At 53.0% G+C, this 13,893-nt stretch overlaps 1 protein-coding gene across 3 annotated transcripts in view; it reads right to left on the bottom strand.

Annotated features, from left to right (window-relative positions):
• Positions 1–13,893, bottom strand: part of OTOF (otoferlin) — a 91,477-nt gene that overhangs the window by 57,360 nt on the left and 20,224 nt on the right. For all 3 annotated transcript variants that reach the window (XM_044262540.1, XM_044262539.1, XM_044262541.1), the window contains exon 3: positions 3,475–3,563. In XM_044262540.1, coding sequence (XP_044118475.1) covers positions 3,475–3,563 — 89 coding nt within the window. The remainder of the gene's footprint in view (positions 1–3,474; positions 3,564–13,893) is intronic.

The following is a 13,893-nucleotide window of genomic DNA, read 5'->3' as shown; positions in this document are numbered from 1 at the left end:
CTTGGACAGCAGGGTCCTTTCTCTGGAAAGTGGAGGTGTGAGGCCATTCGTGCTCTGGGAAGGACACTGGCCTGTGGGTCAGAAGGTCTGAGTCAAAGACAAGCCCTGCCCTGCCCTTGCTGTGTGATCGTGGGCAAGGACCCTTGCTGGGCCTGTTTCCTCAAGTTAGGTGAAGGAGCTGGGAACTGACTTTCTGTCCTCTGATAGCCTCCCTTATGTGTCCACTGAAGTTACCCATCACAAAAAGGGCACCCGCTCTGGTCCACAGCTGCCCAGGAGCTGGGTTGGCCCCCAGAGCAGCCAGATGCGCTGGGCAGAGCAGGAAGGGGGCCTCAGGCATGGATGAGCCCAGAGACTGACCACAACAGAGCGGCAGTCAGGCACCGGGACCCGTCAATAATTCATCGCTTTCCCCTGGGAGCCCGTGTCAAGTGCCCAAGGCTTGGCCAGGCCTCCACTGCTCTCCTGGCTGCTGAATTATTCAGAAGTCTCAGGAGACCGGCACTTGTGACAGGCTGTTCCCCACCGGCGATTCTGGACAGGGAAAGGGGGACACATAAGATCCTCTGGACCCGACAGGAGGTTTCTGAAGGAGGACCGTGTTCAAGGCAGGCTGGACAGATCTGGGGTCTCCTGGTGATCACAACTCGGCTTCCTCCTGGCAACGCCTCCCACCACTGGGGAAGAGCCGGTTCCCAAGCCACCATCTGCTTCTAGAATGAGTCTCTTTCTCTGAGATGGGGGTAATGAGATCAGGCCCATAAACTCTTGGGTGGAGCAGGGAGGGTGGGGAGAGAGTAAGAAGGAGAGAATTCGGTTAGGAACTCCCCTGCTCTATCTCTCGCTTCTTGGCATTTCAGAACAACTAATTGAAGCCTCAAGTTTCAGTGTGTTCACTGGGATGGTATTCAATTTCCCAATTTAACAAATACTTCTGATTTGTTTATAGTAAGCGTTTTGATGTTTCTAAGGGTTTCCAGCATTTTGGTGACTCTAGCGCCTTTCACTGTAAAGAATGTACTAATCTCAATCATGTCCGTGGTGTCCATGCTCACATGCCCTGGTTTTCTGGGAGGTCCAGGAGAAGGAAGACAGGCATCCTAGCCCCAGCCCTGCCACTGTCCGGGGGCCTCAGTAGCCTCTCTGAAGACTCAGTTTCCCCATCTGTGCAGCGAGGGTTGCACTGGCTATGTTCTGAGGTTCCTGAAAGCTCTGACATCTGCTTGTGGGTCCTTGATGGGGTGCCTGGATGTCTCGGCTTCCAGTTCTTCCTTTTCCACACCCACTTTGGTCTGTGTCCCTTCTGTTCTTGTTTCTTCTATCCTTAGAGGTCACCCAATCTCTCACCCTAGGGAAGAAGGTTTTGCTTCATCTTGGGGGCGCCTGGTGTGGTGTCTCACTAACCTCTCTTGTGGATACTATCGCACTGCCGGAATGATGTGATACCCCAAGAGGCCAAGGGGCAGCCTCTCTGCCCTGAACATCTTCCCTTGTGGCCCTGCCAGTGGGCCTGAAAAGCCCACACCCCATGCTCAGCTGAGATGTTGTGGGTTCTTCATAAAAATCACAGGATCATTGAACCATGTGTGGTTCGGCCCAGTTCAAAAATTCCCATTCAGAAATCCCCTCCACAACATTGTGGTCCACTCCCTGCTCAACCTCTCCCAGTGATGGGGAGCTCACTACTTCCCAACAGCTCATTGGCTGGAGAGCTTTGGCTACCTTTCAGCTGTCTGCTGTCTCCCAGCAATGCAGCCTGGTCCTGGTCCTGCCTCTGGGCACACATCTCTCTTCCCTCTTCCAAATGGCAGAAAACCTTCTTAGGGGACAAGCATGGTGACTTAATCTCTCATTTCTGTACCTTCAGTGACTAGCACAGTGTCTGTCTGGTACAGAATATTTGCTTAGTGAATATTTGATGAGTGATTGGAAGAGTGGATGGATGGATGGATGGATGGACAGAAGGAAGGATGAATAGAAGTAGGGATGAATGGCAGGAAGGATGGAGAGTAGGATGGATGGAAGGATGAATGGATAAAAGGATGGTTGGATGAATTGATGGATAGATGGATGGAAAGATGAATGGGTAGAAGGATGGATGGAAGGATGGATGAATGGATGGATGAATGGATGGATGGAAGGATGAATGTATGGAAGGATGGATGGATGGATGGAAGTAGGGATGAATGGAAGGAAGGATGGACAGTAGGGTGGATGGAAGGATGAATGGATAGAGGGATGGATGGATAGAAGGATTGATGGAGGATGGATGGATGGAAGGATGGATGGATGGATGGAAAGATAGATGTATGGATGGATGGACCTGTCCTCTGTGATTTTCTCTTTGAGGCTCTCATCTTCTCATTAGCCTTAAAGTCCCTTCTCCTGGCAACCCAAGGAGCTGCCTACTGGTATTCTCTCCAACCAGCATGAAGACCGTAGAAACTCATCTCTTGTCTCTCCTGCTCTGATTGATCTACTTCTATTAATATGAGCAAGGATTAGGTCAGCTTTTCTTTTCTTTGTAGTCTCCTCCCACTGTCAAGTAATACTTCTCTCTCATTGAGTAGTATCCCCAGGCTTTTCTGGACTGTTCAGCCACGACCCCCTCTAGCTGGCATAAAAACAATTGGTTTTGAATCTCCAAATGAGACTTTACATTTATTCTACCTAGTCACCATTCCAGACTGTTCAAATCATCCTGAATTCTGCTTGTTGCCCGGAGAGACGGATGGGAACTGCTTTAACTGAAACCTCAGTAGTGATAGAGCTCATGCGGTAGGTGTGCTTCACTGAAGAATGTAAGCCCCGTGGGGGTGGGCACTTGCTATCCTCAATGCCTAGTTCAGTGCCTGACACAAGGTAGGCACTTAGCAAACATTTGGAAGAATGAATGAATGAATGGTATCTATTTAATTCTCACAGCTTCCTTTGAGGTAAATACTTCTACTTCCTACAGGCTGGTACATTGAACTCAGAGAGATTCTGTGTAACCAGCTCAGGGTCACACAGTAGTTGACTGAGCTCAGAATCTGAGACCAGGCTTTCCTGATTCTCAAACCACTGCACCAAATGTCTCAGACTTCTCAGTCTCCCTGCATGTGGCAAGTTTGCCCTCAAGGCTACTGATGATCTATTGGAGTTCATGACCTGCCATTCTGTTAACTCTTCTGCTGGGTAACTGTCACCCAGGACAGTGTAAAGGGGGAGACTTAAAGAAGGGGACAGGAAGCTGAGATGGGACTGGGGACAGAAGGAGTGAATGGGAGGGGAGGGCGTTCTTGGCTGACAGTGGTTGGGAGGGCTGAGGGACTCTGAGGACGACAGGAGAGAGCAAGGAGGGAGGTCTTCAACAGTCAATCCAGGTTAGGCTGTGGCTGTAATGCCCCTTTTAAGCCCAAGGGACAGGGTAGCCCAAGGAGCAGGACAGGCCCCTAACCCCTTCAGGCCCCACCTCTCCCATCCCCCACTTACTTATTGCTGAAGACTTTGCTGTAGTTGAAGATTTGAATCTCAAGTATCTCATTGCTGTCGATGCTGCTGCCCACTGGCCACCGGAAGGTCTAGGGAGAGAGAGACAGCTGTGGCCTTAGAAGGAAACGACAGGGTATGAGGAATAAGAGGCAGATCCCAGTGCCCCAGAGGGATAAAGTCCACACCTGGACTCTCATCTAATTCCAACCACCCCCTGGTAACATGGGTATTGTGATCCATTCCCCTTTCAAAGATGGCATGCAGGGAGATCCAGTGACCTACTCAAGGTCATATGGTGAGTGCAAGGACCTAGGGCTAACCAGGACCTCTGAGTCTCAGCCCAGTTCCTGGGGTACACTCAGGAGTGGGTGGTGCAACCAGGATGGAGTGGGCTCCGGGACAAGGATCGTGGGCTTGGGCTTGCTTTTTGCTGTGTGCGGAGTGGATCTGTAAGCTTCCAGGTCTCCCCTCCCAGAATCATTCTGGCCGGTTCAAGCTCTGCCTTGAGTGGGAGGTCCTGTTCCCCCCCCATTCAGGTCAGATCACCCCCTCACACTGGCAATGTTAACTCTGGGGACAGACTTCAGCTGTTTATTGTTATTAGGGTCAGGCTCACAAAGGAGGGGCGGCCTGTTTCCAGCATGCTGTTTCTAATTTACCCTCACCACATCTATCTTGGCTTTTTTTATTTTTTTAAAGATTTTATTTATTTATTTGTCAGAGAGAGAGTGAGAGAGAGAGAGGGAGAATGAGCAGGGGAGGCAGCAGGCAGAGGGAGAAGCAGGCTCCCTGCTGAGCAAGGAGGCTGATGTGGCGTTTGATCCTAGGACCCCGAGATCATGATCTGATCTTGTCTTCATTATTCAATCGATAATAATGATGAGCAGGAAGTTGAGTGGGATTTTTCCTGATGCCCTAGACATGGCAAAGAGGGCCCAAAATAGAGGCTAGACATGCTAAGGACCCCATCCTCTAACTGCCAACAGGCCGAACCATGCTCCTGCCTCAGGACTTCCTCAAAGGCCTCTCACCCCCAACGGCACCCCAACGCTCCTTCTTCCTGGGTGTAAAGACTGCGGAAGGGAAAGACGCCAATAGTCATATCCTAGGCCCAGCGTTTTTGCGGCTCCTTTCTAGAAGAATTGCTCAGACAGGTCGAGGCACCTACAGGAAGCCTAACATGTAAGTTCCCAATGACATCTGCCAAGGCAGTAGACTTACTGGCCTGTCCCCCAAGCCCTTAGGGAGCCCTGCAGGCCACCTTGGGCAAGGCAGTGGTCATAAGGAGCCTGACATGCCACTGCTAGGTGCCTTAAGTATGTGGCTTCTGCTCTATGAGGCCAAGGGCGTGCTGCAAAGGTGAGTCAGGCTCAGTAAGCGGGCTGACCTTCCACCCCAGCCGGCCCTGCGATGGAGGGCTCCTCAGCCTGGGTGAAGCTGTGCGGCTCTGTGCCCTGTGGCGGGAGCTGAGGTGGGGTGGAGTCAGGTGTCCCGGGTTGGGAATCCGTACCGTGTGGGGAGCCGGGCTCAGGTTGCCCACAGGAGCCCCCACACGGTGCTCTCTGAGACAGCCCTCGTCCGCAGGCCGGCCATGCTGACAGCCTCCAGAGCTGGCTGGAGCTCATCCGAGAGGCTGTCACGTCACAAGGAGGGTCCACGTCCATGGCAGGGCCCCCAGAATCAGACCACGTCCCCCACCTTGGGCTGGAGCGGGCAGAGGATGCCAAGGGCCAGAGCCGGCATCCCTGTCCCACTCGGGGTCTGGAGCCACAAGCCTGACAGAAGCGAGAAGACCAGGCCCAGGCTCTGAGAAGTTGCTGGACTGGAATGACAAGCCTTCCTGGGCTGGACTGTGAATAATGGAAGACGACCAGAAAGCTCTGCGCTCTGCTCATGATGCCACTGAGAGATGGTACCGATGGGGACTTGGACACAACAGCCGGAAGGCAGTGACTTCCAAACTTGTATCATTTTCATTCCCCTCCCAATCCAGACTGCCCAACAGGCGAGAAATAAACAATCACGATAGGCATCTTAATAATAATCTGAATAATAGCTCTAGTGTCAAGTATTAAGTAGTATTAAGATAGTAATCTTAATAATACCTGCCGTTTGTAGAGGACTTTTCATCGTGCTGAAATGCACTAATTCATTTAGCCTTTCCTCCAACCCAATGGGCTGCTCCCATGTTCTCTGTTTCACACGCAGGCCTCACAGAAGGAACACGATTCAGAGAACTCTGTCGGTGGTGGCCGAGCAGGCCCTGGGGGGCATCCGAGAGCGGGTCCTGAGAGCCATTCTAAAGCTTCCATCTCCCAGACTGGGGGCCCAGGGGTTTGCGGGAGGCACCGGCCCAGCTTGGCAGGTCACCGCAGGGTGTGGGCAGAGCCTGGCTGGGGAAAATGGCCTCACGTTGCTCCCTCAATCCCAACCAGGATTCAGCTGGAGTGGGCAGGTGAGAGAGGACGAGGCATCGGAAGGGGGTGGGGGCGGAGGCTGGGGAGGGAGAAGGTTCTGAGTGGGGCCTGGGGAAGATTTTGGAGGCTATGCACACAGACGGGCCGGCTAAGCAGGCGGCCCAGCCCGGGGCCCGCAGGCCTTGTAAAGCGGCCTTTGCTCCTGCTGTCTGCATACCCTCAGCGCAGCCAAATGTGTGGTTTTCTTAATGAAGTTGCTTTTAATTGCGCTGCAGGGAAATAAGCTAGCTCGTGAAGGCCCAGCTCAGCAGCCACAGCGCCAACGAGAGAGGCCTGCGGAGCCTTTGAGATTTCGGTTTCTGTGGGATGAAGGGGATGAGTGTTTCCGCCACCTGAGGGTGTGCGGGTAGGGTCTTGACTTTGGGAAGAGAGGATGATTAGGAGAAAAGGGGGGTCGCTGTGGCTGTGGCACCAAGACAGGAAGGGGCGCTGAGCTGAGACATGAATGAAGGGAACACAAAAGATCAGTGGAAGTCATTATGAGGAAAAGGGACCCAGAGCAGAAAGCTGCTCAGGACTTCTGCTTGCTCCCCGGCAGGCACTGACTTGCCTAGGGATTAGGGTGCAGTTTCTGGGCAGGGAGTGGTGACGGAATCCGGAGCTGGTTGCCATGGGCAGATGTGCCGAAGAGAGCAAAGGGGGCTCTGGGCCGGTTGCCCACATGGGAGACTCTGCAGGAAGGGCCTGGACTTGCTGCATGGGCGGGGGGACATTTCCAGAATGTACCACATTCAGTGTTTCCGGGAAGGAGCCCCAGGAGGAGGGGACAGGAGGACCAGATGCTCCAGCAATGTAGGGGTCAGGGGCCAGTGACTGTGGAGGGCAGGGACTAAGGCCGCCCCAGGGGCTTTCACGTAGGAAGAGACTAGTCCTGATGGAGTCCGCCAGATTTGCCTCTGACGCCCTCCGTGCTCGCTTCCTTCTTTGTCTGTCATGCCCACCCCGCCCTTCTCTGTTCTTCTCTTCTGGCTGCCCTGCTTTCTGCTCTCACCGGCTCCATTCTGACCTTCATCAGTTTCCTTCCGGGTCTCGGTCTCTGTCCCTCTCTCAGTGCTTCTCCACCCCACCTACACACTTGAATCGCTTCTGGAAGCTTTCAACACTCCCTCAGCCCAGGCTACATTTCAGACTGATTTCACTGTGTCTTTGGGGGTCCCAGCATGGGATGGGGGAACTCCCAGGTATCCGTGTCCCTGCCACACCCCGCCCCCACCTGGCTGTGGCTGAGCCATATTTCTAGCCCTGCCTCCTGCTCCCAGCACATACCTCCTGAGCTTGGGAACAGCGGTGAGCAGGACAGCCCTGGCTCTGCCACGATTTAGCTTTGGGGATTGCAGGCCACTCCTGGCATGGGGGCTCAGCTCCCTCGTGGATAAAATGAGGGTGACCAGACTTCCCTCACGGGGCTATTGGAAGAACCCAGTGAGATCACACAGGTGGATTTTGTAAGGGACACAACACTGCAGAAATGAGAGGCATGACTTACTTTGTTTTATTTTGCTTTTCCTTGTGGGGACTTTCTACCAGAATGCCTGGGGCTGACCCTCACCCCTCCCTGACCCTCCACCATCTCTCCCTCTCCCTCCATCGCTCTTGAACCACTTCTGCCTTGGTCTATTGATGGCCTTTTCCTCTTTTACCAGAAGAAAATGTTATTTCTCATTGTTTTTCTCACTTTTTGCCATTACTTCCTTTCCACCAGCTGGGGTGATGTGTACTGACGTAGGGCTGTAGGACCATGGGGGGCCTCAGGGCTCCTGGACCTGTGCACGTACCCTCAGAAACCCGAGAGCACATCTGGGTAGAATTCAGTACTTCTCAGAGCGCTCTTTGCTAATAACCCAGGCTCACAGCAACACGGCCCAGATGGACTTCTTCTGGACCTTGGGGTGTGGAGGGTGTGAGAGGGTTGTGGGACACATAGCCAGTTGGTGGTGGTCAGGATTGAAACTCAAGTCTCCTAATACTTAGCTCAGGGCTTGGCCTCCCACCCTGTACCCGCTCCTGAAGCCAGAGACATTGGCTGAGGTTGACACTCAGAGGGGGCCTGTGGCTCGGACCGTCCTTCTAGGTTGACAGCACCAAAAATGTTTATTTATTGAGCGCTGATCCCGCATTGGCACCACACTTTGCACATATTCTAGAATTCAGTGCCCACTTCACAGGTGAGGCAACTGAGGCTCAGAGCAGTCTTACCCAAAGCAATTCAGCTAACAAGTGGTAACATAGCTTCATAGTAGAGATAAGAGCCTGGCCCTCTTGGAAGTCAACGACCAGGTACAGAGGTTGAAGCCACCGTGTTGGAGAGAGCGTGTGGAGAGAGGGCCCAGAGAAGGTGAGGCCGCAGGGAGTCACAAGGTGCCCCAGACAACAGTCAACGCCAACAGTCAATTCCCAGCTGGAGGCAGAGCCGCCCAGCTGAGCCCCGCCAACCGCAGGATCACGGGAAGCCCTACAATGCGGAGAATGTGGTGCTTTGTTCCGCAGCACTAGATGACTGTGACTTTGGCCCCTGCTGTCTCTCTAAGAGTCAGACTCAGATCAGGGAGGCCAGTGGCAGAGCTGGGCTCCATGCCCCAGGCCTTGCCTCTCCGCACACTGATGCTGGGCTCCCTCTCCCTGGGTTGCTCCGTGAGCTCCAGCGAGAGCTTGACCGTTGCTCTCAGAGCAGCTCAGAGCAGGAGCAGAGTGGATAGGCCCAGTTCTGTCTCATTCACCGAGGTCTCCCTCCACCGGGCATAGGGCCCGGCACACAGTAGGCACTCCACAAATGGGCCTCGGATGGCTGCCTGGGCTGCCGGTGGGCGAGCTCAGGTGGGCTAGTTCACCTCTCCACGCCTCAGCTTATTCTTCTGTAAAGGCAGGGTGGCGGTCACTGTACTGTTTCTTGGGTCGATTGTGGGGCTGGTGAAGTGCAGAACCTAGCACGGAACCCAGCCCAGGGTAAGAGGGCGACCAACATGGCGGCGACTCTAGTGACGCTCCGTGTATGTTCATTTCAGGAGCCAGGGCAAGGACTGGCATTCTTGGGGATGGCACCCCAGGGACTGCTGGAGACTTCAGGGAACAAGGGGCCTCTCTCCAGCCTGAAACAGCACCAGCATGATTCCCTTCCCATGACCACAACAGCTCAAAGTTGTGTCTTCAGTTTCTGAGGTGCCCTGCATGCTGGTGGGCCAGAGCCTGGGCCAAGGGAATCCACACAGCATTTCAGATTCCACACCATGTCAGCCTCCAGACACTCTGGGGGACTCTGATGGTAGCTAAGCCAAGCACTGCCACTCAAGATGTAACCAGCCAGCAAACCCCATTCAGAGTAAATGTTTTCTGAACACCTTCAGGGTTTGCTGAACACTTCCTCATTCCAGGTTTTGTACATGGCACTGTGGCCAGTACGGAACGCAGGGGTGTTTCCTAGTTCTACAGGAGCTCCTGGATAGTTCTGGAGACACAAACCTGAAATTGCCGCCCGTAATAGGAACATTGACAGAAGTAAGGTGGCAAGTGTTAGGGGCAGGAGGAGGACAGGAGGACCTCTCTTCAGAGGAGGGGCCTCAGGATCCCTGGGAATGTGAAGCCATGACCTAGATTTCCAGCTCACAACTTGGCCCTGACCTGGCAGGTGCTGGCCAGAGTGACAGAGTTGTGCATCTTATCAGCCCCAGAGATCTGGGACCCACGGAAAGGTTTCCCTGATGCAGGTCGGAGAATGGCCTGGATTAACCTGAGCCTCATCACTGACTAGGTCTGGAACCATCCTATATCAGCAAGATGATGAACTTAAAGGGACAGTCCTCCAGATCTGGGGAGTGAGGGTGAATTGGAACGTGCTGCAAAGCTTTAGAATTCAATGGAAAGAGAATATCTTGGGAATTTGAAGACCCAAGACTCAAGTTGGGTTTATTCTTTTGTTCGTTCTTTCCTTTGGCAATATTCCCTGTGCCCTGTGCTGGGTGCCAGGTCCCTGATGAACAAGACAGGTGCATTCCTGGCTCCACGGAGCTCATAGCCCATGACTTCCATGTACAAGTGCAGTGGGCAGGTGAGGCCAGCCCCTGGCCTCCCCACCCCCAGGCTGATGACTTCTCCCTCTTCTGAGTCCAGAAGACCCATGGTCCATCTTTGTCTGTACTGGGTCCATCTCCCCACTGGACTGGGCCCCTTGAGGGCAGGTTCATTTTGCAAGTGACCACAGGCTCTGGAATCAGGTAGAGTTGGGTATAAATCCTGATTATGGCTATTTATCACCTGGAATGATCCTAACCCAGGGAGTCAGAATGCTTGTGTGAAGCTCTCAGCCCATCCTGCTACACGCTAGGTACCCAGGATAGAGCAGCTCTTCTTCTCATTCCTGCAAGTTGCTGCTGTGGCTTCCCGTGTGGCCTCCGGTCCATGTGAGCCTGGCTTAGAGCCAGATCAGACTGCCTTGGGGTGGGCTCCTTGTGACGACTCTCATTCCCAGGGCAGGGGTCTCTGCTAGCTGCTGGCTGGGCATAAAGTCTGTCCCACCCCCTCCCCTGCCCTCCAGAGCTGTAGGTAAATGGAGGGTCTCAGGTTCCAGCCTCAGGGAAAGGAGACACCCCATCCAGGTTCTGTTTCCACCCATTGTTGTCTGAAGCATTGTCTTTCTTCCAAGGCTGCTGCCTCCCCACTCAGGTTCCTCGGAGCAGCCCGCAGCAGCCCCTCTCACCCTTGTCTGGGCAGAGAAGGGAGAGACATTTGCTATCTTGTCCTTTATTTCATTTTACAGCCATGCATCTGTCCCACAAGGTGGGCAGAACAGGGAGTATCTCCTCATTTTACAAAAGGGGAACCTGAGGCCCAGAGGGGTTGAGCGGCCTACCCAAGATCACTGAGCTTGTTCATACCTCAGTGAGGACCATAGACCCATTCTCATGACTCCTAGACCCATGCGCTTTGTACCTCCCTGAGGGGGTTCCCGAAAGCTCTGGGCACAGTAATGTGAGAAAACAGACTTTCTGAAAAGCCAAGAGATTTTTAGAAGTTTAGCAAGGAGCCAATGAGATTCTTTTTGCAAGCTTGTTCTAGAACCACAGATGGGCTATTTCTTCCAGGGACCAGCAAGGAAGTTTAGGACTTGTCCACCCCAGTCTGGGGAGAGAGGTGTAAGCATGCTGGCAGTTTCAGGCTTTCTCTGGGGGCCGAGCTGACACAGGCCCCTGGGCCCTCCTTGACAAGGGGTGGAGGGCTGCTTCCCCTGCTTGGCAGGAGTGCCCTGCTGGCCAGGGCAGCCAGACCTCTCAGAGGGAGGAGTGGTGGCAGGGGGCATGGGAAGACCCCCAAACAAGGCCTTGTAAGGGTGTTGGGGGGTCAGGCCCAGGAGCAGCTTCCTGCTGCTGCATCCAGAGTAGATTTTGAATCTAAGTGAAGTGTGGACTTAGAGCCCTGGCTTTGCTACTTCCAGCCCCTGGGAAGATACACGCTCTCCGAGCCTGAGCCTCACCATTGGCTGGTTGCTGTGGAGACTGCACAGAAGCAGTGCTGCTTCCGGAAGCTGCCGCCATGATTGTCAGATGGGGTTTCCCCAGGGAAGTGATGGACAAGTCCCTGCAGTGTTGGGGGCAGAGGGTGCTGAGCTTTGCCAGTCACTCAGCATCCTGGGCCCCCATTCCATGAACTGTCAGTGGGTTCCCCACAGTGATGACCAGAAACTTCCCAGTCAGCTCCTGGGTGGGTGGGACCTTCCCCAGTGAGGACCCCTTCTCCCCATCTTGGGGCTACTCTCTGACTCTGGCTATGTGCTTTTGCCTATTACTCCCTGACGTCTGGCCCCTCCCCAATCTTTCCCTATGGATCCAAAGTCTCCTCCATGCCCAAGTTCCTGCATGGAACTTCAAGCACCATTGAGCCCATCTTCCCCTCTGGGGTAGCCTAGCCTGGCACACGGGGAGGTGCTCAGAATGTGGCCCCATGCTTTGCTTGGGGCTGGTAGAGACCGAGTATCCACTTGCCCCATGTTGGGCAGCACTGGGGAGAGGAAGGACACGGTGATTAACTTTGAATGTCATGTATACCTGTGGCTCAGGTGTCCCAAGGTGCAGTTCATGGAAAGGGGTGGCAGTGCCCTTTGAAGGGGCATCAGGTTGCTCACCAGCTGAGGCCTGGACAGACAAGTCCCTGGGGAGACTTGATGGGAAACAGGGAATCAGATGCTCTGCCTGGAAGATTGGGGGCAGAGACCCAGGGAGGCAGGACTGTGAGGGACTGAGTCAGGCTGCCTGTGTCTCCATTCAACCAACCCCTCCTCTGAGGGCCCTGACTGATGAAACGGGGAGAGGAATGAAACCTAGGTTGCATAGCGGGGCAAGTCCAAGGCCAAGATGCTGGCATAGTAAGTAGTCATGGTCCACTGTCACATCACCTCTCATTTTGTTCATCATTTGATAAAGAGACCTCATACCTATCATCAGTCCTATTTGACAGATGAGTCACAGAGGCTTAGAAACAAACTGAAAGTCACACAGCCATGAGGGGAGACATCTAGAACAGAACTGATCTTGGGGAGGGCACAGCCTGCTGGCTGTGATGGTCGACAGTTACTCTTGAGCACAGGAGAGAAGGTCAAAGCCTTGCTTCTCTGTGCTTGCAGCTCTGGGCCTATAGACATAGCCACACTGTGCGGGATGGGCCCAATGTGAGGAGGAGGCAGAGGTTCTGGGTGGCCCCTAAGCCTGGTGGCCACCCAGACTACCAGGCTGCTCAAGCTAAATACCAGGTTCAGAGGAGATGGTCTGCCCTGAGGCTCTTTCCAGCCCAGCTGAGCCAAAGAGAAGACGTAAAGCCCAAGAAAGAAGGGGTAAGCTATTCTGGGGGGTCACAGCAGAGCTCCTGTTTCATGCCAGAATGGTAACTTAGGACTGCTGGTTTTCACCCCAAAGTCAACAGCGGAGAAACTCTAGAAGCAAGAGGGAAATACGGATTCTAGGAAGTAACAAACAAATAGACAAACAGCTTTGAGAAATGAGAGACCAAAGCCTCTTTGAGCTGATCTGTGTCGGGGGAGGATGGAGGCTGCCCAGGGAGGCCAGGGAGTGGGCTTGGCAGTGGGACAATGGGTGGGAGGAAATCTTCCTGAGTTCTGCTTTTACTGACCCCTGGCCTTGCCTTGGGTTGATCCTTGCCTTCTCCTTTACTGATAAAATGGTGGCAAGAGCCCTACTGGGATGAGGATTGAAAAAAGGAGGTGTTCATGGACTTCTCAGCACAACCTCAAAACTAGTTAGTTAAAAATCTAGCCTGCTTTCTCTCCACCGTCTTTCTCCTTAAAGGCTTAGAGATGAGACCTTGCCTGTTTCTATGGTGACTGGGCCCCCCTCGGTGCTCACGCCTGCCCTTCAACCCTTAGGACCTGACCCAGCTCACCTCTGATGCTTCCCCAGTACCCGAAAGCAGATAGCATAGCTGATACCAGGGGTACTTGAACTGGCCAAAGGAAACACACACTTGGAAAGACATTTCTTATAAAGGCAAGACAAGAACGGTATATACCAACGGGGGCAGAATTATTAGACCAAATGGACCATAAAGGCATTTATTAGCGATATAAAACAAGAACAAGGAATGTTAAGGAAAAAAGAACAAACTAGTAAATTGGAAGATCATTTTGAAGAACTCCCTCAGAAAACAGCAGGAAAGGACGGATAGACAAAAAAAATTAAAAACAAAGAAATAACAGCTAGAGGTAGAAGTAGCAGCATCTGATAACATGGGGTGCAGAGACGAGAACAATATGAAAACTGAATGGAAGGAATATTTGAAAAAAAATAATAGAGAGAGAATTTTCTATAATAAATGAAAGATGAAAAGCCTTGGATTTGAAAAGCGCTCACGAAATAGAGCAAAACAGGAGAGATAAGACACCCCACAGTTAGACACATTATCATAAAATTTGAGAATGTCAAAGATAAACGAATTATACTTT

This window comes from Neovison vison, chromosome 8 (assembly GCF_020171115.1).
Source record: "Neovison vison isolate M4711 chromosome 8, ASM_NN_V1, whole genome shotgun sequence".
NCBI classification, from domain to species: Eukaryota; Metazoa; Chordata; class Mammalia; order Carnivora; family Mustelidae; genus Neogale; species Neogale vison.
Note: the sequence above shows the minus strand (reverse complement) of the source record. Positions and strands in the feature narration are given on the sequence as shown.